The sequence below is a fragment of the Hyperolius riggenbachi genome, chromosome 2 (genome assembly GCF_040937935.1).
Source record: "Hyperolius riggenbachi isolate aHypRig1 chromosome 2, aHypRig1.pri, whole genome shotgun sequence".
Classification (NCBI taxonomy): Eukaryota; Metazoa; Chordata; class Amphibia; order Anura; family Hyperoliidae; genus Hyperolius; species Hyperolius riggenbachi.
Window position 1 is genome coordinate 134,879,350 of NC_090647.1, and position 27,418 is coordinate 134,906,767.

The 27,418-nt window shown below is 44.0% G+C and overlaps 1 protein-coding gene across 2 annotated transcripts in view; it reads left to right on the forward strand.

Moving 5' to 3' along the window:
* Nucleotides 1-27,418, forward strand: part of STAC3 (SH3 and cysteine rich domain 3) — a 119,188-nt gene that overhangs the window by 71,370 nt on the left and 20,400 nt on the right. For both annotated transcript variants that reach the window (XM_068267472.1, XM_068267471.1), the window contains exons 4-5: nt 12,313-12,394; nt 25,012-25,109. In XM_068267472.1, the coding sequence (XP_068123573.1) occupies nt 12,313-12,394; nt 25,012-25,109 (180 nt within the window). The remainder of the gene's footprint in view (nt 1-12,312; nt 12,395-25,011; nt 25,110-27,418) is intronic.

The following is a 27,418-nucleotide window of genomic DNA, read 5'->3' on the forward strand; positions in this document are numbered from 1 at the left end:
ATTTATTTGGGTGTTTTTTCTATTCCTGTTTGTAGTATTCTCCTATGAAAATAGTTATTTTTTATATATTCGTTGTTTCTTTCATATTTGTCTTAAAATTTGTGTCTTGTATTATAGTGACCTGCCATGGGTGGGTGATAACATGCTGACTTACTCCACCCCCTTAGTGGGTGTTCCTATGTCAACCCTCCCATTTTCATGTCCTTAAAAGACTTGGTCAGTTTGCCATGAAATGTGCTATGATTAAGGACCATTTCCAGGTCCGAAACATGTCAGCAAAGTGTTCCTTTACTGTTCTGGGATAAGTCCCTAATAAATGCCACGTGACATTGAAGCGGACCCTCTTTTTTTCTTCAATAATCCATGTCATTATTGGACATTTCAGTGTCCCCAAAAACATCTCATCCCCCAGCTTTCCAACTTAGTAATTCCTACTTGAATAACGCTTTTGAACCTCTCTGCCTCTTCTGGCATTATCCCTTCCTCATTTAATTAGGCAATCATAAAACCACTATTCAAAAAATCTCTCTTCTTCCCTTTGCTTCCAAACTGCTGGAACGGAGCATCTATTCAGAACTGTCTGATTTACTTTATAAAAACTCCTTGTTAGACCCCCTCCAGTCTCTTTTATTCTCACCATTTCATTGAAATAGTCTTTACTAAAGTTTGCTAATGAGTGATCTCTTGGTTGCAAAATCCAAAGGCCACTTCTCCATACCCAAACTCCTCAACATTTCCTCTTCTTTTGACAGTGTTAATCGAGAGCTGATTTACATTGATTTAACCATGGCCACATATAAATCTGCATTTAGCATATACAGAGTACATCCTCAATATATAGCTTAGCTGGGAAGGAAAGAAGAAATAAGAGGGGAAAAAAAGTTTCTCTATGAAGTGTATACAGTAAAACAGAGAATCAGCAATACTGCAATATGAGCTACACCTCCTCATAAAAAAGAATTGAGGAGACAGAAAACAGCCTTTTATATCCCTATTTGGTGCCCACACCTCCCTTATCTCATACCACTTTTGTGTGACTCTTTTTGTCCACCCAATTCTCATCCTATCACATTCATTTCACCTATAGTGATAAAAACTCGTAAAATAGTACCCATTCTCTCAAACAATGATTTACATAATCTGATTTGCTATCGCTCAGCTACTTTCCATTCACTCAAAATCTGCCCAGGATGATTGAAGCCTTCTTTCTGCTAATAAAATATGTGATAATAAACTGCTTTTATCTGCTTTTAACTGTTTCCTTTAACAGGCTGAGGAGACTGAACACAACAAGCTGAAACATAGTGTATCCAGAACGATCTTAACCACTTCCCAACTGAGGGGTTTTACCCCATGACCACCAGAGCAATTTTCACCTTTCAGCGCTCCTTCCATTCATTCGTCTATAATTTTATCATTACTTATCGCAATGAAATGAACTATATCTTGTTTTTTTCGCCACCAATTAGGCTTTCTTTAGGTGGGACATTATGCCAAGAATAATTTTATTCTAAATGTGTTTTAATGGGAAAATAGGAAAAAATGTGGGAACAAATTTATTATTTTTCAGTTTTCGCCCTTTATAGTTTTTAAATAATGCATGCTACTGTAATTAAAACCCATTAAATGTATATGCCTATTTATCCCGGTTATAAAACCGTTTAAATTATGTCCCTATCACAATGTTTGCCGCCAATATTTTAGTTGGAAATAAAGGTGCATTTTTTTCAGTTTTGCGTCCATCCCTAATTATAAGCCCATAGTTTATAAAGTAACAGTGTTATACCTTCTTGACATAAATATTTAAAAAGTTTAGTCCCTAAGGTAACTATTTATGTTTTTTTTTTTATTGTACATTTTTTATTTTTTTTTTAATTACAAAAAAAAAAAAATTGCGGAGTGTGGGAGGTAAGGAGTTAATTTTTTGTGTAAAACAAGTTTATTTGTGTGTAGAAAATGGTTAGGGTGTAGTTTTACTATTTGGCCACAAGATGGCAACATTACTAATTTGTTTCATGCTACCTGCAAGCGTCCTTCCGGACTCTTGCAGGAAGTAGAAAGAGGCTGGGACTTTGTTATTTTTTCACAATGATCGCGCTGCTCAGCCGAGCGGCAGCAGGTCATTGCGGGGCTTAGATCAACGAACGGGAATGGATTTTCCCGTTCGTTGATCTCTGGGCGAGCGGGCGGCGGCGTGTTTACTAGCGGCGGGCGGCGTGTTTACGAGCGGGAACGCGGACAGCGGCGGGAGTGCGCAAAGTACGGATTTCTCCGTCCCTGGGGGTGAAAGGATGGAAAAAGGGGCGGAGAAATCCGTACGCGCGGGGGTAAAGTGGTTAAAATCCTCTTTCATTAAATATTTTTTACAACAAAGCCGATAAAGTATGTAAAAGGAATATATGCAACACGTTGGTCATAAGGGACTCAAGAGCCCTATTCGTACATATAAATAGTGGTCATATATAAGCCACTTGTATAAAATACACATATAAAGTTTTATTAGAGATTAGAGTCATACTAGAGATACTAGTCTATACTAGTATACTAGTTTTATTAGAGATACTAGACTATACTAGTCAGCTTTTATATATGCGGACCAAGGCTGCTACTTGCCACACTTATACCCCAGATATCCGACTTATCTTTGCAATTTGGAGAATTAAGCAAAGACACCCGGTATGTGACTTGACCAGCACAAAATCAGTCCGTTGGTGTCTATTTTTATCTCTAATAAAACTTTATATGTGTATTTTATGCAAGTGGCTTATATATGACCACTGTTTGTGTATGAATAGGGTTAAAGCCAACGAGAAAAGATCATTAGAGATGGGCCAATCCTCCGACTTTAGGTTTGCGAACCGTGAACGCGAACTACAGCAAAAGTTTGCGAACATGTGAACTTCCGCGAACCGCAATAGACTTCAATGGGGAGGCGAACTTTGAAAACTAGAAACATTTATGCTGGCCACAAAAGTGATGGAAAAGATGTTTCAAGGGGTCTAACACCTGGAGGGGGGCATGGCGGAGTGGCATACACGCCAAAACTCCCCAGTGTTTTAAGGGCAGAAATCACATTTTATTGCTAAATTAGAGGCCTAATGTAACGATTGTAGAATTATCTCCGTGGTCAGCGCACAAGATGTGCGCTGACACTGCGGAAATCCTCCACAAGCGTATAAAACAACAGAACCCAGCTTTGATGCAATGCACCTGTAGAGAGAAAGCAAGCACAGAGACAGAATGTATGTGTGTCCACCAATCTAGTCACCACACGGCGACGGTGAACACACAGCGGAAACCAAGTGGGAACGCAATCACAAGAGTGGCGATTGCCAACAGTGACACAAGACCGAGTAAGACAGAGCACAAGTGTAGCAAGAAAGACACAGCAAATAAAAATGATCAGAACGCCAAGGAAAATAATAAATGCACTCGCTAAGCAAAGTTGCTGCACGAAAACCGCAACAGCGACAAAGCATGCTAATGGCGCGGTCTCCGCAAGAAAAGCGCAACAAAGACAAAGCATGCCAACCCTAACTTACCGATGTAACACGAAAACAAATAGAGAACGCGAACGCTTGCTAAACGGTTACCTCACCAAGCCTACAGCAAGCGTTCATTCCAGACAAGACAGACAGGAGTAGCCAGTAGCAACCGCAGCTCTGGCCTACACTCCCAGACAGAGTACAGAAGGAACCACCGCCACTACCGCTAGGGCAGATGCGATCCAGACAGACAGAACGATTTCCTGTCGACCGCCGCTGGCGACAAGACAATCGCAACAGATAGACAGTAAGGCAATACAGATAATACAACCTGACTACGCTAGCAGGAATGTAAGTGCAGTCCCAAGGAATTACTCTAAGACAAACTTAGCAAACGATTAGCAAAGGCTGAGACTCCAGGTAAGTTAGCAGGAACAAACCATCATGACCAGCAGCGAATTCTGGGAGGAAATGGAATTTATACTGCAAGCCATCAAAGGAAGCAGCTAAGCCATTTGCATGACAAGTGAATGCAAATTCCTCACCAGCAGAGCAACTCTGAAAATTGCAGAGTGAAGACAGGTCTCTTTTCCATAGACCTGCAGCACTCAGACCTAAAAGATGGTCAAACAGCTGTCTGCCTATGCAGACAGCAGCGCGGATCATTACACCTAAAGTGCTTTAAAACATCTTGCATGTGTATACATCAATCAGGGAGTGTAATGAGTGTACTGCTTCACACTGACAGACCAAACTCACTGTGTAACGCGCCGTACACAGCTGTTTGTGTAGTGACGGCCGTGCTGGACTGGTGCACACCATGGCCAGAGTGGTTTTTTAAGCCCATATGGTCCGGCTGAGGAAGCTGAATGACAGAACAGTGACAGAGTGTCCAGCTGATCGAATTTGGTCTGTCCACAATGAAGCAAAGACCTTATTATCTATCTTCATGGGTCAGGTGTGCCACCCCAACACACTGATATAGCCGGCGGTCATTGCTTCATTGTGATATGCAAGCCCCTTCACCGCGGCAAGGTAACGATCACGAAGGGGAATTGACACATGTACATGCCTTTTGTTTTGTTGTTGCAGCTGCAGTGCAGCCAGAAAAATTAGGCAGGCATGTACACGAACCAGAAAAATAATTATAGCGGCTAGCAGTGGCCTTAAAAATTCAGGAATCCTCCTGGAGTCCTGGTGGACCCTGTTGGGGGTGGCAGTCAAGCGGCCTGCAGGCAGAGATGCCGTGTGGGGGCCGACATAGTCTTGGGGCAGGCAGCCAGTCACACGGCGTGCAGGCAGAGATGCTGTGTGTGGGGACTGAATTAGTCTTCGGGCAGGCAGTAGCCCTCCGGGATCCATGCCTCATTCATTTTGATAAAGGTGAGGTACTGCACACATTTGTGACCTAGGCAACTTCTTTTCTCTGTGACAATGCCTCCAGCTGCGCTGAAGGTCCTTTCTGACAGGACGCTTGAGGCAGGGCAAGACAGAAGTTGGTTGGCAAATTGTGACAGCTCTGGGCACAGGTCAAGCCTGCGCACCCAGTAGTCCAGGCGTTCATCGCTGCTCACAGTGTCTACATCCACACTTAAGGTCAGGTGGTCTGCTACCTGCTGGTTGAGGCGTTGGTGGAGGGTGGATCCAGAAGCATTAAGGTAAGGCGTTGGACTAAAGTATGTCCGCATGTCCGACATCACCATGAGATCACTATGAGATCGCTAGAGCGTCCTGTCCTTGACTGCGTGGACATGGGAGAAGGTTTACTGGCAGTGGTACCTTTATTCTGTTGTGCTGTGACATCACCTTTAAACGCACTGTAAAGCATAGTTGCTAGCTTGTTCTGCATGTGCAGCATCCTTTCTGCCTTCAGGTGAGTTGGTAACATGTCCGCCACTTTGTGCCTTTACCGAGGGTCTAGTAGCGTGGCCACCCAGTTCAGCTCATTCCTCTTGAGTTTTTTTATATGGGAGCCCCTCAACATGCTGGACAGCATGAAGGACGCCATCTGCACAAAGTTGGATCCAGATGTACTATCCAACTCCTCTTGCTCTACCTCAGTGATGTCAGGTAAGTTCTCCTCCTCCCCCCAGCCACGAACAATACCACAAGAGTGTTGAGCAGCACAAGCCCCCTGCGACGCCTGCTGTGGTTGTTCTTCTGCTGCCTCCTCCTCCTAAAAAAAAAACACCTTCCTCATCATCTGACTCCTCTTCCCCACATGACTCTTCCTCCTCCTCCTCCTCCTCCCCCCTCTGTGCTGCCGCAGGTATTGAGGAAACATCTGGTTCTGATGAGAATTGATCCAACAACACTTCCTCCTGTAACTGTTCTTGTTCACGCTCATCCCCAGCTTAATCCACCACTCTACGCACGGCACCCTCCAGGAAGAAGGCATACGGGATCAAGTCGCTGATGGCACCTTCACTGCGACTCACCATGTTTGTCACCTCCTCATATGGCTGCATGAGCCTGCAGGCATTTCGCATGAGTGTCCAGTTCTTCAGCCAGAACATCTCTATCTCCCCAGAGCATGTCCTTGTACTGTAGTTGTGGAGATACTGGGTGATGGCCTTCTCCTGTTGTAGCAGGTGGTCGAACATCAGGAGAGTTGAATTCCAGCAAGTCGGGCTATCGCAAATCAAGCGCCTCATCGGCAAGTTGTTTCTCAGCTGAATATCGACCAAGCGTGCCATGGCCGTGTAAGACCGCCTGAAATGCCCACACAACTTCCTGGCCTGCTTCAGGACATCCTGTAAGCCTGGGTACTTACACACAAATCTCTGGATTACAAGATTGAGCACATGTGCCATGCAGGGTACATGTGTCAACTTTCCCAAATTCAAAGCCGTAATGAGATTGCTGCCAGTGTGTCACACCACGTTGCCGATCTCCAGTTGGTGCGGGGTCAGCCGCTGATCCACCTGTTTGTTCAGAGCAGCCAGGAGAGCTGCTCCAGTGTGACTCTCGCATAGTGCCCACCCTGGGGTGTGGGCACAATGGTGGCGTCAGCAGCTGACGTTGAAGGACATGTTGGCTGGCTGTCCATAGGTGGCGATACAAGGCACTGGATACTGCCACCAGCTGTTTCTGAGGACGAGCTCCCCCTGCTTCTTTCAGGAACTCGTCTCCTCTTCTCCTCTCTGACTCCCCCACTCCCCCCTGAACTGTCCCCCTGTTCATCTCCTTCATTGGGAACCCACGTGGCATCCGTATCATCATAATCATCCTTCCCAGCTTTGCTTGTATCAAACACCTCCAAAACTGCACCAACAGCAGATACTTCATCATCCTCCTCCTCACACCTTCCGTCCATAGTGTCGCCTAACTCAGACATATGAGGTGGTGTAACTTGCTTAGCGCCTTCATCTTGTTGTAACAATAATGGCTGTGAATCAGTGATTTCCCAACCAAATAACTGCTCCGAAGTGTCAAATGTAGCGGATGTGGTACTTGGAGCAGCGCTGGTGGCTGTGGAAGATGAGGTGTTCAGTGTTAAATAGTCAACCACGTCCTGACAATCTTGGGGGTTAAGGGAATGTGCCTTCTACTGAGCACTGTACTTTGGTCTAGGGCCACACGAAATCACGTCAGCACGACCTCGAACAGACCTGCCGGGTGGCCTGCCTCTGGGTCTGCCTCTGCCTGTTGTTTTGTCCATATTGAGGGGGGGGGGGGGTGAAGTTAAAGGTGTGCACTAACTTGACTAATACTATGTGCAGTCACACAGGTGCAGTGAAAGGTATGTAGTGACTGGTATTACAATACAATGTGCAGCTTTCACACAGGTGCAGTTAACAGGTATGCACGGACTGGTATACTAAACAGTGTGCAGTCACACAGGTGCAGTGAACAGGTATGCAGGGATTGGTATTACAAATGTGCCGCTGTCACACACAGGTACCGTGAACAGGTGCAGTGACTGGTGGTATAATACACTGCTTTCGGTCGCGTAGGTGCACTGAACAGCTTACAGGTATGCACTGCAGTGATTGGTATGCTCAGGGCGGAGTCGGAGGTGTGCGCGCTGACGTCACGGGAATACGAGGAGGAAGCAGGAGAGACAGTAAGGTGGCGTGCGACTCTGTTATATCCGTGGTAGGAGCGCATTTTTACCCTCTGTCAACCTGTATCACTTGTGGCAATAAATTGGAAAGCTGTTTTTATGTGAAGAGTATCCTTGGCTGACATCTTTATATACGATATGCTTGTACTCAAGACGCGCTTCTGGTGAGTGGGAGAGCGGTTGAGATCCCATATATGGTGGAGGCACTACCCCCAGGAGTGCATGCACGGGGTGCAGATTGTGTGTTTTTTTAAGACAATACTTCGCACTATGTGCATATTTTAAATAGAGTTGGGCCGAACCTCCGATTTTAGGTTCGCGATCCGGGTTCGCGAACTTCCGCGGAAGGTTCGGTTCGCGGTAAAGTTCGCGAACCGCAATAGACTTCAATGGGGAGGCGAACTTTGAAAAAAAAATATAATTATGCTGGCCACAAAAGTGATGGAAAAGATGTTTCAAGGGATCTAACACCTGGAGGGGGGCATGGCGGAGTGGGATATACGCCAAAAGTCCCCAGGAAAAATCTGGATTTGACGCGAAGCCCCTGGAGCCCCACCCCCCTTATATAAGGCAGGCAGCGGCGGCCATTACGGCCACTCGTGTGCCTGCATTAGAGAGAGTAGGGCGAGCTGCTGTCTGTCTCTCATAGGGAAAGATTAGTTAGGCTTAGCTTTTCCTGGCTGCATACCTGTTCAGTGATCCTGCCACTGCATACCTGTTCTGTGAACCCACCCACCACTGCATACCTGTTCAGTGATCCTGCCACTGCATTCCTGTTCTGTGAACCCACCCACCACTGCATACCTGTTCAGTGATCCTGCCACTGCATACCTGTTCTGTGAACCCACCACTGCATACCTGTTCTGTGATCCTGCCACTGCATACCTGTTCTGTGAACCCACCCACCACTGCATACCTGTTCAGTGATCCTGCCACTGCATACCTGTTCTGTGAACCCACCACTGCATACCTGTTCTGTGATCCTGCCACTGCATACCTGTTCTGTGAACCCACCCACCACTGCATACCTGTTCAGTGATCCTGCCACTGCATACCTGTTCTGTGAACCCACCACTGCATACCTGTTCTGTGAACCCACCCACCACTGCATACCTGTTCAGTGATCCTGCCACTGCATTCCTGTTCTGTGAACCCACCCACCACTGCATACCTGTTCAGTGATCCTGCCACTGCATACCTGTTCTGTGAACCCACCACTGCATACCTGTTCTGTGATCCTGCCACTGCATACCTGTTCTGTGAACCCACCCACCACTGCATACCTGTTCAGTGATCCTGCCACTGCATACCTGTTCAGTGATCCTGCCACTGCATACCTGTTCTGTGAACCCACCACTGCATACCTGTTCTGTGAACCCACCACTGCATACCTGTTCTGTGAACCCACCACTGCATACCTGTTCTGTGAACCCACCACTGCATACCTGTTCTGTTCAGTGGACCCGCCACTGTATACCTGTTTAGTGAACCCGCCACTGCATACCTGTTCTGTTCAGTGAACAGTTTGGTGTGTCAGTGTGAAGCAGTACCTTAATTACACTACCTGATTGATGTATACACATGCAAGATGTTTTAAAGCACTTTAGGCCTGTCATTTAGCATTCAATATGATTTCTGTCCTTAAAACGCTGCTTCGCGTCAAATCCAGATTTTTCCTGGGGACTTTTGGCGTATATCCCACTCCGCCATGCCCCCCTCCAGGTGTTAGATCCCTTGAAACATCTTTTCCATCACTTTTGTGGCCAGCATAATTATATTTTTTTTTCAAAGTTCGCCCCCCCATTGAAGTCTATTGCGGTTCGCGAACTTTACCGCGAACCGAACCTTCCGCGGAAGTTTGCGAACCCGGTTCGTGAACCTAAAATCGGAGGTTCGGCCCAACTCTAATGAAATACACCGGGGTTTGCAAAAATGTATAGCACTCATTCTGAAAGTAATGTCAGTAACACACTTCAGAAACAGATAGGACATGGGCATTTTTACCACACTGTTGCATCATCTCTTTTTTAAACAACACTCTATAAATGTTTGACCTGAGGAGACCAGTCCCTGTAGTTGTGAAAATGAAATGGTGTCCCAATCTTGCTTGTATATAGGATTTCAGTTGCTCAACAGTTTGAGTTCTTCGTTGTCATATTTTGTGTTTCGTAGGGCACCTTATGTTTTTGGTGGGTAACTGTGCTGCATGCAAAGAATGTCTTCAGATCATGTTTATATATGGGTTCTTCTTTGCCTGATAGAGTTTTTGGGGATGCAGCAATTAGTGTGTAGACAATATTTCTTATATGATCTCCTGAAGACATGCAGTGACTTCTGTCTTTCATCAACCTCTTGAACTCTATACAGTGGCTCCCCCTCCCCTTCCCAAGGACACTTGCCGTAGGCAAATACTCCTGATAGATCACAGGTGTCGAACTCTAGGCCTGGAGGGCCAAATCCATGCCGGTGTTTAGGATGGACTGAGAAAGAGGAATGTGTTCTACCTGATGGACCACACCTTTCCTGATTAACCTCCTTGGTGGTAACCCCGAACGTACTTCGGGGTAAGCCGCACAGGAGGTTTTCTCCGGCCCTTCTGGGCCGATTTGTTTTTGTTGCACACAGCTAGCACTTTGCTAGCTGCGTCAGCACACCGATCGCCGCTGCACGGCCCCCCTCCCCGACCCCGTGCGCTGCCTGGCCAATCAGTGCCAGGCAGCGCTGAGGGGTGGTTCGGGACTCCCAATGACGTCCCGACGTCGGTGACGTCATCCCGCCCCGTCGCAATGGCGACGGGGGAAGCCCTCCTGATCGGAGACCGCCGAAGGCTATCGAAGAGGGCAGGGGGATGCCGCTGAGCAGCGGCTATCATGTAGCGAGCCCTGGGCTCGCTACATGATATAGGAAAAAATTTTTTTTTTTAAAAACTGCGGCGCTCCCTCCTGGCGGATTTTTTTATACCGCCAGGGGGGTTAAGACCCATCAATTCATTTGAACTGTGTCAAAAATGTATGAGGACCTCGGCACTTGTAGGACCGGTTTGACATCCCTGTGATAGATGGTGGTTTGGAACACCTGCATCTTGTCGAGTAGCGTATTGCTACTAGCTGCTGCAAGTTGTGTTCCAGCCTCCTGTGTCATAGGCCCAGTGCACACCAAAACCGCTAGCAGATCTGCAAAATGCTAGCGGTTTTGGGAGCAGATTTCAGAGCGATTCTAGGCATGTTTAGAGCGGATTTCTAAACATGCCTAGTGGGTTTGGCTGTGTTTTTGTGTAGCAGATTACACAAATTGTTACAGTAAAAGCTGTACTGAACAGCTTCTGTAACAAAAACGCCAGGCAAACTGCTCTGAAGTAGCGTTTTTCAGAGCGGTTTGCGTTTTTCCTATCCTTTACATTGAGGCAGAAACGCTTCTGCAAACAGCCAACGTGCAGCAGGAGGCACGTTTGCGGTTTGCTACAATCCTCAAATCGCCGGTGTGCACCATCTAATTGAGATACATTAACCGAGCGGCTTGACAGGCTGATGCGGCCGGCGGATCTCATCATAAACCGCTTGGTGTGCACTGGGCCTTTATCTCTTTTTTAGCTGCTATTTTTTTGTATTATTGTCTCTGTTTCTGTCTCATCTGCTCTGGATCACTACATATGATTGTTTTATGTCAACAAATGTTTTAATGTTTAATGTCTTGCTATTCTAAACGGTTTTTTCCATGCATGACCCAGTTTTTTTTGGCGAATAAACATGTTTCTGATTCTGCTTTTCTAATGCAGTGCAATCTAAGTGCATGAAGATCATGGCCTTCCAGTATTGGCTTTTGGCTTTGTCCTTTATGTAATATTTTGATTTAGTATTTATATAGTGCCAACATCAGCTGTACAGGGTATATAGTCTTGTTGTTAGTTGTCCCTCAGAGGAACCACCCTTACCATAGTCACATGTCTATGTATCGTAGTCTAGGGCCACTTTAAGGGGAAGCCAATTAACTTATCTGTATTTTTTTGGGGGGGTGGGATGTGGACTTAAACATTTATCCCTTTAAACCGGAGTGCCCAGAAGAAACCCATGCAGACATGGGGAGAACATACAAACTCAGTGCAAATAGTGTCCTGGCTGGGATGTACAGATACTGTATCTGTCTGTTTATCAAAGACATTTGTATGATCTTGTTTTGTTGTGAGCTACTTGTGTGTCCTACCTTGTATGTTAACCCTTTTATCTATTGTGCAGCGCTGCGTAATATGTTTGCGCGTTATAAATAAAATAAATGATAATAATAAATCTTTTGAATATGTTAATATTTTGTACTGTATATGATAAGTTCTTGAATTTTACATTGAATGACATTCTTCTCAATCTGTTGCACTATTTGTCAGGGCAATGTTGTGCAGAGTGGTGTACACCTTCTTATTTTTACTGAGAAATTCAGCCTCTATGGGATGCTCTTTTCATACTCAGTCTAGTTACTGACCTTTTGTCAGCTAATCTGAGGTTTTTTTTTCCACTCAGCTTTTCTTGTCTATTGTTGCCTTTTTCTCAGCACTTCTTGAAATGTGTCGGTGTCATCGAAATGACCATATATTTTTCCTATAACAATACCATTCCAGAGTTTCAGAATCTAATATATGGTCAAAGTATTATTTGAAATTAAAGGTTAAGGGCCACAACTTTTCTTGGAAGTGTGCTTATGACCTGCTTAATTTAGGCTATGTTTATTTGTCAGTAATTAGTTTCTTACATTTATTCATTTGTTCTGCAGCCTCCAGGTTTCCGTCGTGCCTACAGTTCCCCTTTGTACAGCAACCAGCAATACGCCTGTGTAAAGGAACTGCTCCCTTTCTGTAAGTTTAATGTGTTTTTAATGTTTGCATCTAATGAAATATTTCTTGTGTGAAAGAGAGATTCATTCTCTGATCTGAGCAATGAAGACAGTTATATGAAAGTATTTATTGATGTTCATTTAGACCACTTCTAAGTAGCTTTTAGTTTAAAGTAAACCTGTGAGAATAAAAAATTGCAAAAAGTTAGATACTTACCTCAGTGGATGAGAGCCTCTGGATGGTCCAGGGACTTCTCCGATCTCCTGCAGCCCACCACTGAGCGCTAGGACCCTCATCTTCTTCCCATCAGTTTATGAGTGTAGCCGCAACCATGCAGATGCAATGATGGCCTGTGCGGTAGCAGGGAGGAGGAAAAAGCCATGCATGAGTTGCTCCACAGTGTGGTTGTGCTTGTATGGACAGGAGCGAAACCACGCAAACATATCCCACGGCACTAGATTGGTGGGGCCAAAGAGGATGGGGAAGCCTCTGGATAATTCTCTCTTCTTTCTTTTGCTTTTTTTTTTACCTACAGGTACATTTGAATGAAGCTGGGAATCATTATTATAAGTATTTACATACATTTACATACATACTAACACACGTATATCTCCACTGACTCCGGGGGAAAATTAAAAATTAAACCAATCAAAGCCTTTAGGGCCTGTTTCCACTACACTCAGATTTGATGCAGATTGAATGCAGAATGAATGCAGAAAAACTGACTCCATTGGAAGCCTATTGGAAAATCTGCATCAGAATAATCGCGATTAGTGGAAACAGGCCCATAGGAATTCATTGGAGTCAGTTTTTCTGCATCCAATCTGCATCAAATCTGCGTGTAGCGGAAACAGGCCCTTAGCTGATTGTTAATTAACCAGTTACCAGCTAACTGAATTAGCCTCTGCTAGCAGTGGGATTGACTCATTTTCATTTCACTTTCCTGGATCAGTGAGAATTAACTGTTAGGCCAATGTTTCTCACACCTGTCCTTGTGACTCCCCAGCGGTGCATGTTTTTCAGGCAACCTCACCTATGCACAGGTGGGGTCATTAGTGTCTCAGCTACATTGAATACACTGAGTTGAGACACTCATTACACCACCTGTGCATATGGGAGGTTGCCTGCAAAGCATTCACCGTTGGGGAGTCATGAGGACAGGTGTGAGAATGTTACCAAAATAAAACACTTTAAAAAAAATTGACAGCTTGTAAAAAAAAGTCCCTGGTATCCGGCACCCACGGGGATTGGCTGATGCTGAATCAGTGTGCTTTCTGGTTGCTAGAGACTGAATGTTAAAAAATAGGCCACTTCCCCTCCCCCAGGATGAGTAACTACATCCCTGCAAACTGCCATATCTCCATGCAGGGACATAGCTACTACGTTCTTCCCCGCCGTGTGTTCCCACTCCGCCCTCCCTGCACTAGTTACAGCCGCTCGTTACCACCTATCGGTAGCCGCTAGATCAATGAATGGCACTGGCACTGACTGCTGTCATTGGTTCAGAGCTAGCTGCTTATGATTTTGGTTAAGTCCTAACCATGTTCATTATCATGTTGTACACATGCATGATAGCTTGATAAAGAAGCGGTTGATTAGAAACATTGCATCTTTTGCTGTAATGTCTGTACTGCAATAAAGAACATTAATTACTAAAAATCGCATGGTGCCGGTAAAACTTTTTGAGATATAACAAGATCTAGAGTGCTGCCAGACTGACCTTGGCACGTCCAACTGGCATTAAGAGTTGTGCTCCACCGTTTCTCAATATGTGTATGCACCCTTACAATCAGCTACAGGAAAAGGCAAAGGTTTGTTAGTCATAGTGCACAACACTTGTAGCGCATAACCTGGAAGCTATACTGAATGCCATTGTGTTGGTAATGGAGACAAATGTAAAGCACTGAACTGCTGACATTGAGGCTTATATTGATAAAATGACACACAAATGCATTTCCTAGTTACATTGTAGCTTTGGATAATAGTAGTTGTCTAGGTCATATCATAGATTTCTATTTTGCAGGCTGTCAGCATAGATATCTTGCATGTTGTTGTGGGTGCTGCCTCCTCACTCCCTCACAGGCCCTGGAGTGCTGACATGATTGTTCCACTTCCTGTATTAGGATTTATTGCATGTAACGCGCTTCGCATGATGTTGTGTTACACTATTACTCTTCCATAGGTGGACGGTAACAGAGGGGTATAAATTGTGTTTTGTCACTCAGTTTCCAGGTCACCATAGCTTGTTTGCTCGTAAATCTCTCCTCACAGGTTCCATACATCATACCGCAGTCCACAGAAATGCCAGGATATACAAAGCAGAAAATAAATGATTGAAAATATAATTATATTATTCATAAAAAGGCTGCTTGCTGTCAGATGGCTACAAAGATCTATTATGATTGTTATACTATTCCCTTAATCTACTCACGTAGCATTGAAAGGGAATATATGATTAGTGCTGTGGTATCACTACTGACCACTAGGTGGCACCATTGAACCATACCACAGGCGAGAGCAGAAAACTCTGAAAACTAGATTGAATTCAATAGATATTTGCGCCAGGCGACAGCGGCCATGTGATTTTATTGTGATACAATCTAGGTGCGGAATACAGCTGGCTGAATTCATGATGAAAAAGGCTCTGTATTCACTTGCAAACATGGAAGCCGATTAATAAAAGGGTAAAATCAATATTTTGCAGTTCTTTTCATTGGAAATATTGATTTTTAAGAGTTTGGACCTTTTTTTTAAGCTGACATGGGAAACACTAAGCCAAGAAAATCTGTTGAGTGTACAAGTTCCACCTATTTCAAGACCAGTTATTTTTTCACCAAACATTTGTAAACAATGTATTCTGCACACAGAAAAAGTATTATGTACATACTGTATGTCACTTTACTGATTGAATTAATAGATGGTAATTAGATCGGTGCTGATCACATGCAAAAAAAGAATATTTATCACCTTGGAAGTGTTCCTCTGCTGGCATTTACCATAATACAGCAGAGTCCCTGTTATCTGGGACTCAGGCAACCAGAAGTCTTAACTATCCGGCATGCCTGATGGGATAACCGGGACTAAGGTAACTGGAAGTCTCAACTAACCGGCATGCCTGATGGGATAACGGGGACTGAGGCAATCTGAAGTCTCAACTAACCGGCAACTAACCCTGTTGGGTGCCCATACATGGTACAATTTTTTTATTTTTTTTTATGAGATAATTTAGTTTGATTATTCCGTTAGATCGAATATAAAGATTTTTCCAGCATGTCCGTTCAGATTTTTCTCGAAAGAACGTGAAAATCATTCAAATTTCTTGATTGGAAAAAAAACATTTTTAACTTTCATTCGATTCGACCATTTAAATCGAATAAACGGGAAAATCAAACGTTTTTATTGTATCGTGTATGGACACCATAAGGGTGGCCAGTAACTATCCAATCTTTTTCATCCAATCTTACCAAATCTCTGCAGTAGAAGAGTAAACTGAGTAAATATATTGAATAGATACTATAGGCAATCTCTTATATTACAAAGAAATGGTAAGATTGGATGAAAAAGATTATATAGTTATTGGCCACCTTTAGGCAACCAGAAGTCTCAACTAGCCGTCATGCCTGATGGGATAACGAGGACTAAGGCAACCGGAAGTCTCAAATAACTGGCATGCCTAATGGGATAATGGGGAACTATGCTTTGGGGTTTTTTTTTTTTTTTTTGCAGGGCAAAAAATACCAAGGGTCCAGCGCCATCTTCTAACCTTCCTGTAGTTCCTAGCCCCTTTCCAGCGTCCGTGCCACGGATCCTGACGTGTTACATGACCCGCAACGGCTCAGATGATACCCCAGGAGCCATACACAGAGGACCATCCACGTGCAAATGCTCGTGGCCGCTCCTCTAGTCCATCGCATCAAAGCCACATGGCTTTGACAAATTCGACTTACAATCTCCCAGAATAGAATCTGTTTGGGCAAAACTAACCAGGGGGTCTTCAAGAATCCCCACCCGTAAGCAGCATTAGTGGCTCTTCATTTCTTGACAAATTCCACCCTGTGTAATAACATGCCACTGGGTCACTAGGAGGATGCAGCTAGTGGGGATGGAGGCGGGAACTCGTGGACTAATGGAGGAGCTTCCCAGCCAGGGCAGGAAAGTTGCTACACTGCTGAAAACTCTGCCAGGGCCCTGGGGACCAAAATAAAGTTGGGGAAGGCCTGGGGGGCCTGTGGCAATTACCCAGGTTGCCCATATGGAAGCACTGGCCCTGTGTAAGTAGGGGACTGCCTGTACAGTGATACCTTCATTTATGCAAGTCAGTGTGCCTACAGCTGCAGGGAACGTCTTGTTGTCATTTTAACTGGTTTCTAAAACTACTGCAACCTGATAAGGAATCCATAGGTTTCCTAGCCATGCATTTTTTTTTCTGGAAATCCCTGTGATCAGCAGGATGCCAGCTCTCCAGAACAAGACATGAACAGGAACTGAAGTAACTGCCCATACAGCAAAGGAGTATTCCCTTTTATCAATGCTACCAGAGAAGTATAAATTGGGACTTTAAAATGCTGAAAAATGTGATGGGTTTAGACCATCTCATTGGCTTTGCCAAGGCGCCTAATAGATCGCAGTGTTAGGTTGGTTAGTTGGGTGGCCAGTTGTAGCTGATCTAAAAGCCGATTAGTATTGGACAGCTAGTATTGGGTACTCAACTCACCATGGCTTAGAAGTAATACTAGCCGATCAGCTATTAGTAGCCAAACGGGTAGGTCTGCTACTGCTTTGGTATTTTGAGTGCTGGGGGTTTGTGTTAGGAATTGGTGGGGGTTCATGTTAAGGTGGCCAATAATGATACAATTTGCCAAACAATTGTTTATGAACAATTCTTCTTCATATAAACAGTCAGTAATGATCGTTTTGTTATGCTAATTTACAAAAATCTCCTAACCAACCAAATCAGATTGACTAGATCAATTCAAAGATTGGAACAATGCCATTAATCTGATTGGATCAAACATTTTTGTCCATTAGTGCTGCCGAACAACCACTTCCGATTGCTCATACGAATAATCGTTTGGCAAATTGTATCCTTAGTGGTCACCTTTAGGTGTTAGGAGGGTTTTGTGATTGGCATTAAAGCCAATGGGAATCGATAATTAAAAAAAAAGTCAGATACTCACCTAAGGAGAGGGAAGGCTCGGGTCCTAATGAGCCTTCCCTCTCCTCTCCCGTTGCCCTCGGTGGTGCGCTGGCTCCCCGTTCAAATCCCCCGCAGGGGGGGGGACTTCGGAAGTCTTCGGGAGCCGAGTCCTCCCAAAGACAGACGGCTCCATACTGCGCATGTGAGAGTGCGTCATAGAGGGCGCTCGCGCATGCGCAGTGTAGAGTGGCCCGTCTTCGGGAGCACTCGGGCTCCCGAAGCATTTCCGAAAGCCTCCCTTCGGTGGGGAAACAGCGGTATTTGACCAAAACGGTCAAGAAGCGGGAGCCAGCGCAACAACAGGGACCGGGAGAGGAGAGGGAATGCTCTATGGGTCCCAGAGCCTCCCTCTTCTTAGGTGAATATCTGACTTTTTTATTTGATTATCGGTTTCCATTCACTTTAAGAGGAAGGGGTAGTGTTAGAAAAGGGACTGGGTAACTCTATACTAAAATATATGTTATCCTAAAGTGACCACTAACAATACAATTTGCTAAAGATCAATTATTCATATGAATGATCTAAAATTATCATTTTGTGACCACAAGTGGACAAATATCCCCTAACCAATCCAATCAGATTGACTGAATTAAACTGAAAATCAGATCGATTTCATTAATCTGATTGGATTGAATCGATTACATTAATTTGATCGGATTCATTTTTGTCCATTAATTTGTACGTAAATGATCATTATAGTCAGCAGTGGCATAGCTAAGAAGCTTTGGGCCCCATTTCAAGTCCTGGAAAGGGCCCCCTCAAGCACTCTATACAAAGCAATTAATATGGGGCACCAAAACTTGGCAAGGACAGCCCGAGTGTCATAGAGGTATAAGTGGGAGGGGCAAAAATAGTGTACTGGTTAAGGGCACTGCTTCTAACATGGAAGACCAGGGTTCAAATCTCAGCTCTTCCTGTTCCATCCAGCACCTATTCAGCACCTAACGCTGCTACTGCCTATAGAGCGCGCCCAGTTGTCTTCAGCTGTGGTGCTTTAAGTGCATCAGGAGAAAAGCACAATATAATTGTTCGGTGTCTTGTCTGTGTGTTTTGAGTTACGCTATAAGTGCGATCTGCAGTACTCGACTAGCGTGGCTGTTACTATGGTAACACGCCTTACCATTAGTAGCATGTGTTACCTTAGCAATGGTCACACTAGTCGAGTACCATGGGTAATGCTAATAGCGTAACTCGTGGGGCACAATATTACCGCACTTTCGTTTACCCGGCTGCCTTTTTTTTTGTACTGCTCATTGTGCACAAAGAACTGATAAATATCTTCTTCTGTGTTGTCTCTTTATCGCTTTTCCATACTATTTACCCCTTGTCTGCAGCGTGCATGCAATGTGATTATGGCAATCTATATATTAATCACATTTGATTAAATTATGCTTGTTTGAATTCTGCTGATACACTTTAAAGTAATGGCATCAGTTGGAGTTTGCACAATGAAGATGTTATCCATAATTGCGAAGACTGTGATGTTTTCTTTGTTGAAGTTTTTTTTCCTCCTAATTGTTCATAAGAGCGTCTGAAGAAGCAAATCATTTCTGTGTCTCCTTATAATTGTTTTATTAATTGAAACATGCAGTTTGCTGTTTGGATAAGAGATTTCCTGTGGCTTTGTGCAAATGAAATTAGAAATTGTAAAGTAATGTCTGTGTTTACTCTATTGTGCGTTATTGTTATTTATGATCGCGTTGACTTCGCTTAAGGCTGAACTTTGTTGTTCTTTTGTTATTTTTTTATGTTAATCCTCCTCGCCCTCCGCCCTCCATGCTTAAGAATTTACAGAAAGAAAGCATAATTACTCTTTACAATTTATTAGTTATCCTATTAAAGCAACACTCCACACTCTACCATATCTTAGCTTCCTCTGCATAAAAACGGAGACTAAAAGACTGAGACTGGCCAAGTACTTCCTGTCAAAAATGGGCAATATTAAAGAACTGAGCTCTGCATAAAATAAAAATATCCGTTTTAAAATAACATTGTAAACTTAAACGGAGACACCAAAAACATATATACATATATATATTCAAATTTTAAAATGGGAGATAAAAAATTATAAAACTGGAGTATACTACTCCCTCTGTATAAATCACGTGTGAGGCCACATCTGGAGTTTGGAATACAGTTTTGGGCAACACACTATAGAAAGGACATTAACCTTCTGGAACGGGTAACTAAATTCATCAGAGGGATGGAAGATCTCACTTACCAAGAAAGGTTGAACAAACTGGGCTTATTTAGCTTGGAAAAAAGGCAACTGAGAGATGATCTGATTAACATGTATAAATACATCAGAGGGCAATACAAAAGCTTGGCAGATTAGCTTTTTGTCCCTAGGGTTATATGACGGACAGGGTACATGATTTGCGTGTGGAGGAAAACATTTTTTTGCTATCTATTTAGAAAGGGGTCCTTCACAGTGAGAGTAATTAAAATCTGGAACATCTTACCTCAGGAAGAAGTTATGGCAAACTCTATAATCTGCATTTAAAGAGGGATTGGATACTTTACTTGCATTGAAGGACATCCACTGCTATAATTTTCAGGTAATTCCTGGAAGAGTTGATCCAGGGATTTATCTTGAATCAGCAAATGTCTTTTTTCAATCAAACTACATAGGTAGTGCTCAACTTACCTCCCCAATAGAAGACCTGAATATGTCCATTTCAGTTAAATTCAAAACTGTAATCAACTACTCCTTGATTAAAGTTTTTTTAATTCAACTGAAACCAACAAATTTGAGTCATTTATTGGGGAGTTAAGTCTACCACCACCTCCCATTTTATAATTTTTTTTAAAAGTTGCTTTAACTCTTTTTGGCGCCTCTGCTCAAGTTTAGTGTTCCGATTGTCCACCCTTAGTGGAGGGGTGTTTCTCCCGTTTCTTATCTACAGAGTGACATCTTAACCTAAATGGAGTCAGGTCATAGCTCCCCACCTGTTTTACCAGTGGTTGTCTTAGCAGTAACCCTTGTTTATGAGTATAATATCACAACTAATAACTGTCTGTGTATAATCCTATAACATACTACACCATCAGGGGCTCACGGTTTCCCTTTTTATTTCTGTTATACGATAGAGAGGCTTATCCAAGTTAATTGCAGTAACCGCATTAAGCTCACTAATGAACGCCAATATAATTCATTATCTGGCGAGTCCTTGAAACAGATCATTATAACCCACGGACAATTCAGAAGAAACAGTGCCACCATAGACTGCAATGTACAAGAGTAATTTGCTGCTATGGCGACACCTAATGAGTACTTTTGGGAACTGGGAGCTGAGATAGCCAAACTCCAGTTTACTGGTGGCAGAAGTAATTTGAGCTGAGTAGTATCACTAAGCAACATGTGAAGTTAGGGTAATGAGTAGCTGAACTCAGGGCCGGATTTAGGCCAAGGCCGCCTAGGCCATGGCCTAGGGCACCACAGGAGGAAGGGCACCAAATCAGCAGGCTAAACTGGTGCAGCATTTGTAAGCTTCTGAATACTGCAATGCAGGGAGATCAGGCTTGTGCCTGACCACGGTACTCTGCTGCCAGCGGCCTGTGCAGCAGCCACCTTGCTCTCTGTGCACGCTTGCATTATGGTCGGCGGCTATGGACTTGGGCAGCATTGGAGACGGAAAGGAAGAGGAAGCTTCTGCACTGGAGATTTGCAGAGAAATAAGTGACAAAGATGGCTGCTGCGATGTGGTACATATACTGAAAAGTGGGGGGGAGGAGGGATTAAGGGAGTCATCTAGCTACCTATACTGGAGGGAAAGAGGCAGGAGTTATCTGGCTACATATACTAGAGGGAAGGGGTCATCTGGCTACCTATACTGGAGGGAAAGGGGGAGGAGTCATCTGGCTACTTATACTGGGGGGGGGGGGTCATCAGGCTACCTATACTAGAGGGAAGGGGGAGGGGTCATCTCACTACCTATACTGAAGGGGGGCGGCTGGTGACAGTGGCCTAGGGCGGTAAAGAGTGCAAATCCGGCCCTGGCTGAACTACAGATAAGGGCAGAGAGCAGTGGCTGGGGTCTCTAAGCAGCATACAAAGTTTGGCTACACACTACAGTGTGGATAATGGCCGAGGTTGTGTGAGTAAGCAGCTTTTGATTGGCTGTGGTAAGCTGCCAGGGTTAGGAGTAAAAAAGATGGGATATTTGTGGTGGTGGCTGTGCTACTATTGGGCATAGGGAGGGGGGAGTTTAGTGTATGTGTTTGTGTATGGCTTAGACACAGTGTAAGGCCATACTTGGATATCAGTTACATTATCTTTTTACATGCATCCGGCGTGTCTGCCTGGCAATATTCCTATAGATCTGTACAGTACTCAGAGGAGACTACTTATTCCACATAGGAAATGTCAAAAAGTTGGGGATGGACCTGCAGGCTCAGGTCTAGGGCCAGATTTCTGGAAAGGCCACAAAGGCTCGGACCTTGGGTGGCTTCAGGCCAAGGGGGCACCTGAACATGAAAGAGGGATTGCTACATATGAAAGGGAGGCTGAAAATGGGGAAACTGATTCCCAATGAAGGTATTCATGAAAGAGAATGGCTATAGTACTTGAATGATGCAGGTGAAAGAGGGGGCTGCACATGGAATGGGAGGGGCATTGCTGCACATCACAGGGGAGCACCAACAATCTTGGCCTAGGGGTACAAAAAGTATAAATCCGGTCCTGTTCAGGTTTGGTCACTTAACCTGCAATATATAAACTAGCCTGAGCTCTGGATGACCGCTGGACCTCTAGATTTCTTAAAAAAAAAAAAAAAAAAAAAAGGTAAAAAACGATATCAAGCAAATGGGTGGTTTGCTTCAAATGCACCTCTTTCCAAATGTGTTTGCCTCAATTCCAGTATGTATAAATTGGAAACTTGTATTCTCCTCCTGACAATTAATTGTATAGTCTTCCCACAGCGCTGAAAACTTCAACTCTGTGGATAACTGAAAAGACCCATCACAGACTGTTCACTGTTATTGCCTTACTTCAGTTTCTCTGTTTTCTTCCTTTTGCTCTTACCTGTCACAAAACCACAACAAAGCCTTTAGTTTTCTTTCTTTCATGTATTTGTGACAATTTACTTTCCAATGCAACACTGCTATCACTGACCTCAGTGGCTGAAAAATCTTTTCTCAATCTGACAAAAAGTAAACTATTAGGCTGCTTGCACACCAAGACGTTACAGGCGCACGTTAGTGCGCCTGTAACGCTCCCCCAACGCACAGCAATGTAACACAAGTGGGCTGTTCACACAGCCCACGTTGCGTTACATGTAACGCTGCACGTTCTGTGCAAAGTGCAGCATGCTACGGCGTTGGAGCGGCTATAGCCGCGTTAGACTGTTTGCACATGCGCAGTGGGGGGCGGAGGAGGCGGGGAGAGCCAGCTACAGTAGCCGCGCACATGGCTACTTAATATTCACTGCACTGGCGGGCGCTGATTGGCCGGCGGGACCACGTGATGCGGAGTGTCTCGCTCCGCATCACGTGGTCCCGCTGGCCAATCAGCGCCACTCTGGGAGATATTATGGGCATCGAGCAGCCTAACGCGGCTCACTCTACCGTCGGCTTTTGCAGCACCATACGTTGTGTTAGGTGCACGTTATGCGACCTTAACGTGCCACCTAACACAACGTCTTGGTGTGCAAGAAGCCTTAAAAAAGACATGCCTCTGCCCTCTGCCTTTATATGTGTACAGCTAAATGAAGATGTTGCATTTTTGTTTGTCTGTACTATGTTTATTTTCATATGAAATAAATCAATATGGCTGCACTGAGAGGAGAGAGGTCAGCAGTAGTAAGTTATTCCACTCCTTCTGTTGTTACACACATCAGCCATTGACATTCAGTATTGTCAGTGGGGTAATGTCACCAACTGTGACAATGAAACTTTTAATCCCCGCCCTATCCAACAGAACGTGGTTACAGGAGACTGCAACCAGTATTCCCTTTTGATCTGCAACAAAGTTATGTGTTAGATAAAACTGTTGTTAATGTTGCCATGTTAAAGGCAGCAGCCATAAGTGTAAATTTGGGCACCGGAGCTACAAATAGCGGGCATGAAGCTGCAGTTTTGTATGGCGGCCTGCTCCGGTGCCCGCTATTCTATCACAGCCTCCGCTGCCCAAATTTACACTTATGGAAGCGCTCAAAATACTGCGGTGGATAAAAAGTGGCAAATAGGTGCGGAAATGGTGGTTATTGCAGTGGGGGGCGTATAGGGTTAGGCTTCAGGGTTATCTGGGGTTAGGGATTTTGCGATTTTGGGGATCAGTTAGGGTTGCAGGGTTGGTTAGAATTAGGCACTTTGTGGCAGCGGTTAGATTGGTTATAGGATCGGTTAGGGTTAGGCAATTGGCTGGGGGTCAGTTAGGGTTGGGCATCAGTGGAGGGTAGGCTCATGTGAGATCAGGGTTAGGTGTTAGTAAAATATTGGTGTTGATAGTAGGAAAAATTAATCCATTCATATATGTAGGGAATAGCAGTACATGCACCTTTTCCAGACCACTTCTTACTGGCGTGATTGTTTTCTGTGCCTTATCTGTTGCAAATCCGTCTCAAGTGTTTCCATTTATGTTGCAACATGAGTAGCAAACGCAGAGAAAAAGATTGCAGGAACTTTGGGACAGGGCCATAGCTGAAAAGCATGGGGCCCTCCAGTGTTTGCCCCCCTTTCCATATAAGTGAGAGCAATATGACTCCCCACCCCCTACATAACAGTGCTGCCACCATGACTGTCCAGACTCCTAACAACAGTGGCCACAACAACCCCTGCGCCCAGGCCTCCTCTGTGGTGGCATTGGATGGGCCATAGGTAGCTATGCCTCTGCACTGATACAGAAGCAGTGACTTGATTTGCATAGGCAGCTTATTGTGTTGGAGCAGTCAGATGATTATATTCGGAGTATTCACAGCAAGGCAGCCATGACACTATGCTGACGTGAAGGGATCTCTCAGGGCCCTTTCACATTGGGGCAGTGCGGTAAATTTACCACACCGCGTCCTCAGGCAATGAAAGTCTATGGGGGAGTTCACACTCCCCACGTTACAGTACGCTGCAGCGGAAGTGCCCTAACTAACGCGCATCCAAACTTATTTTGCTGTGCAGCTCCTGCGGCGATCTGCATCGGACTGGAAGTCATGTAAGTCTATGGTAACGCGTGTCTTTAAAAAAAAAACGACGCAGTTTTCAGCATCGCACGTACGCGGAGGCATATTTTAGAAATTTGCTTTTGCGCACGTCATCGATTGCCCAATAGGAAGTGACTGTCACTTTCTGTTGGCCAGATGCCAGACAGGGATTACCGCGTACTAACAGGCACGGGCCCCCACCGCACCATTGCCACCAAACTGCAGTGTGAAGCCGGCCTCAAGGTTTGATGGAATAAAGAGGACTTGTCTCCTGAATCTTACCGTGCTGTGTTTTTGTTGTTTCAAAGCTGCTGCTAACCGCACAGATCCTGTGTTCGATACTCTGCGGACCGGAGTCATCATGGCAAATAAGGAGAGGAAAAAGGGACAAGATGACAAGAAAAATGTGAGAAATCCAAATAACTGTTTCTAAAGAAAAAAAGATCAAACGTTGGTCCTTTAATGTAACATTTATGCTTGAATTTATAATTGGTGCATTTTTGATAGCTATTGTACCAATAATAATGCTGTTCAGAATACCCTACTCATTACTAAGTACGTTTTACGAAAAGGAGTAAATGTTCTGCTGGAGAAATATATGCTGCTTGACTTAGGCCTGAAACCTGAAGCGAAATAAACTTATGAAAAAATGTATTTTATAAGTAGTACGGATAAAGAATAGAACATTAGTAGCAAAGAAAAGTCCCATATTTTTATTTTTAGTTATATAGCTTTTTTTTTATAGCATTGCATCATTCTGCCATATTTGCAGTTTACAAACCACACTCTGTATTTTAAAGTATAAAACAGAGCAGATATAACGACCCTTTGAACTTTCCTGCAGTAAAACCTTATCTCAAGCTGTCTCTCACTGTTTCTTGGTCATTTAAGTTTTTCAGAAAATAGGACTGTATTCGATCCTAGTTGGGTTGAATAGCTCAGAGAAGCTCTTTTGCATAGATAACTGAAGTTTCTTAACTCTTCCTGTACTGGAAAACAATATGAGACCTTTTCTTTGCTACTAATTTTCTATTTCTTAGCTGTTATACACATACAATTCATTATCTCATAAGTTTATTTTTGCTTCATGTTTGCTTTGTTGAGGGGTGCTTTTTTAGCAATAAGAATCAGCAAGGAGCAAGCTAACAAGCTTACAAGAGCCTAACTAAGCTTTCCCTATAGGTCTCTGCACAGCAGCTCTCCCTTCTCTAATTACTGCAGGCACACGAGTGAGTGAAAAGTCTGATGCTGCCTGCTTTTTATAAGGGGGGAAGGGCCTCCAGGAGGGAGTGTAGCCTGATTGGCTACAATGTGCCTGCTGACTGTGATGTAGAGGGTCAAAGTTGACCCTAATGATGTAGTATAGGAGGCAAATCGAACCACCATAAAGTTCGCGTTCGCCCATAAACGCGAACCACCGAAGTTTAGCCGGGAACCATTCGCCAGCGAACCGTTCGGGCCATGTCTATTTGAAACCAATCCTGATTTCATTTCCTCCCTTAAGGTGGGTACACACGTCAGATAAAAGTCTTTGGAAAATGCAAAATCACTGACCAATTTTACCCCCTTCCATGTAGTATGAGAGAATACGCTACACAGTCTATTCTACTGAGCTGAACTCTCCATCAGATAACAATCTTTGCAAGATGCTGGACACAAAGATGCTGTACACATGCAACAGATCATTATCTGCAAAAGATCCATTCCTGCAAAATGCATTCATAGTCTGATATCTGCAGATCTCATACACACCTTGTTTAATGGACGTCATCCATCTGCAGATCAGACAATTATCTGCAGATCTGAAGATCCATACTGGTGGATCTGATCTGCAGATGAATGTCTGTTAAACAAGGTGAAATCTGCAGATATCATAGGCTATGAATGCATTTTACAGGAACGGATCTTTTGCAGGAAGTGATCTTTTGCAGATACTGATCTGTTGCATGTGTACAGCATCTTTGTGTGCAGCATCTTACAAAGTTTTTTATCTGATGGAGAGTTTTCAGCTCAATAGAATAGACTGTGGAGGTATGGCTCTCATACTACATGGAAGGGGGTAAAATTGGTCTGTGATCTTTCCTTTTCCAAATACTTTTATCTGATGTGTGTACCCACCTTTACTGCCTGACTGTGTATGCATTTCCCGCCCTTCTACCAGTCTTCAGGCACTCCCACCCAGCTCTGTAATAGAAAATGCATTGTCTCAGCATGATAAATATTGGCCAATCATAGAGGAACAGAGGTGTGAGAGGGGAAACCGGAGGGAAAGAGGCTTCAGCCAATAAGGCTGCATTAATTAAGTCTGAGAGCAAAGTAAAGAAGCTAAAAAAGACAACACAGCATGCCCTGCAACTTCCTTTGTGGGGCAATGTACCAGATAAGAGTCAGGTAAACTGGGGAATGACCATTTATCAACAAGAAAAAGTAATAGTGATTTTAACTTTTGGATTGCCTGGTTAGCATCCTTATTACTTGTTTACCAGATAAAAATAAAGAATTGATTTTTGATTTTATGCTCGACAGTTACACTTTAAAGCAACTTCCCAGAAATTCTTTATGTCTGCAGATTCAAAGTGATCAGATCTTCTGGAACAATTGGCCTATGTAACTCACTAATTATTTCAGATATATCTGCTTTGTTTGGAGCTGCAGCTCCCCAGGAGAGCTGAACTGATGGAGAAGCATGTGATCATTTTGGTCAGGTGATATATT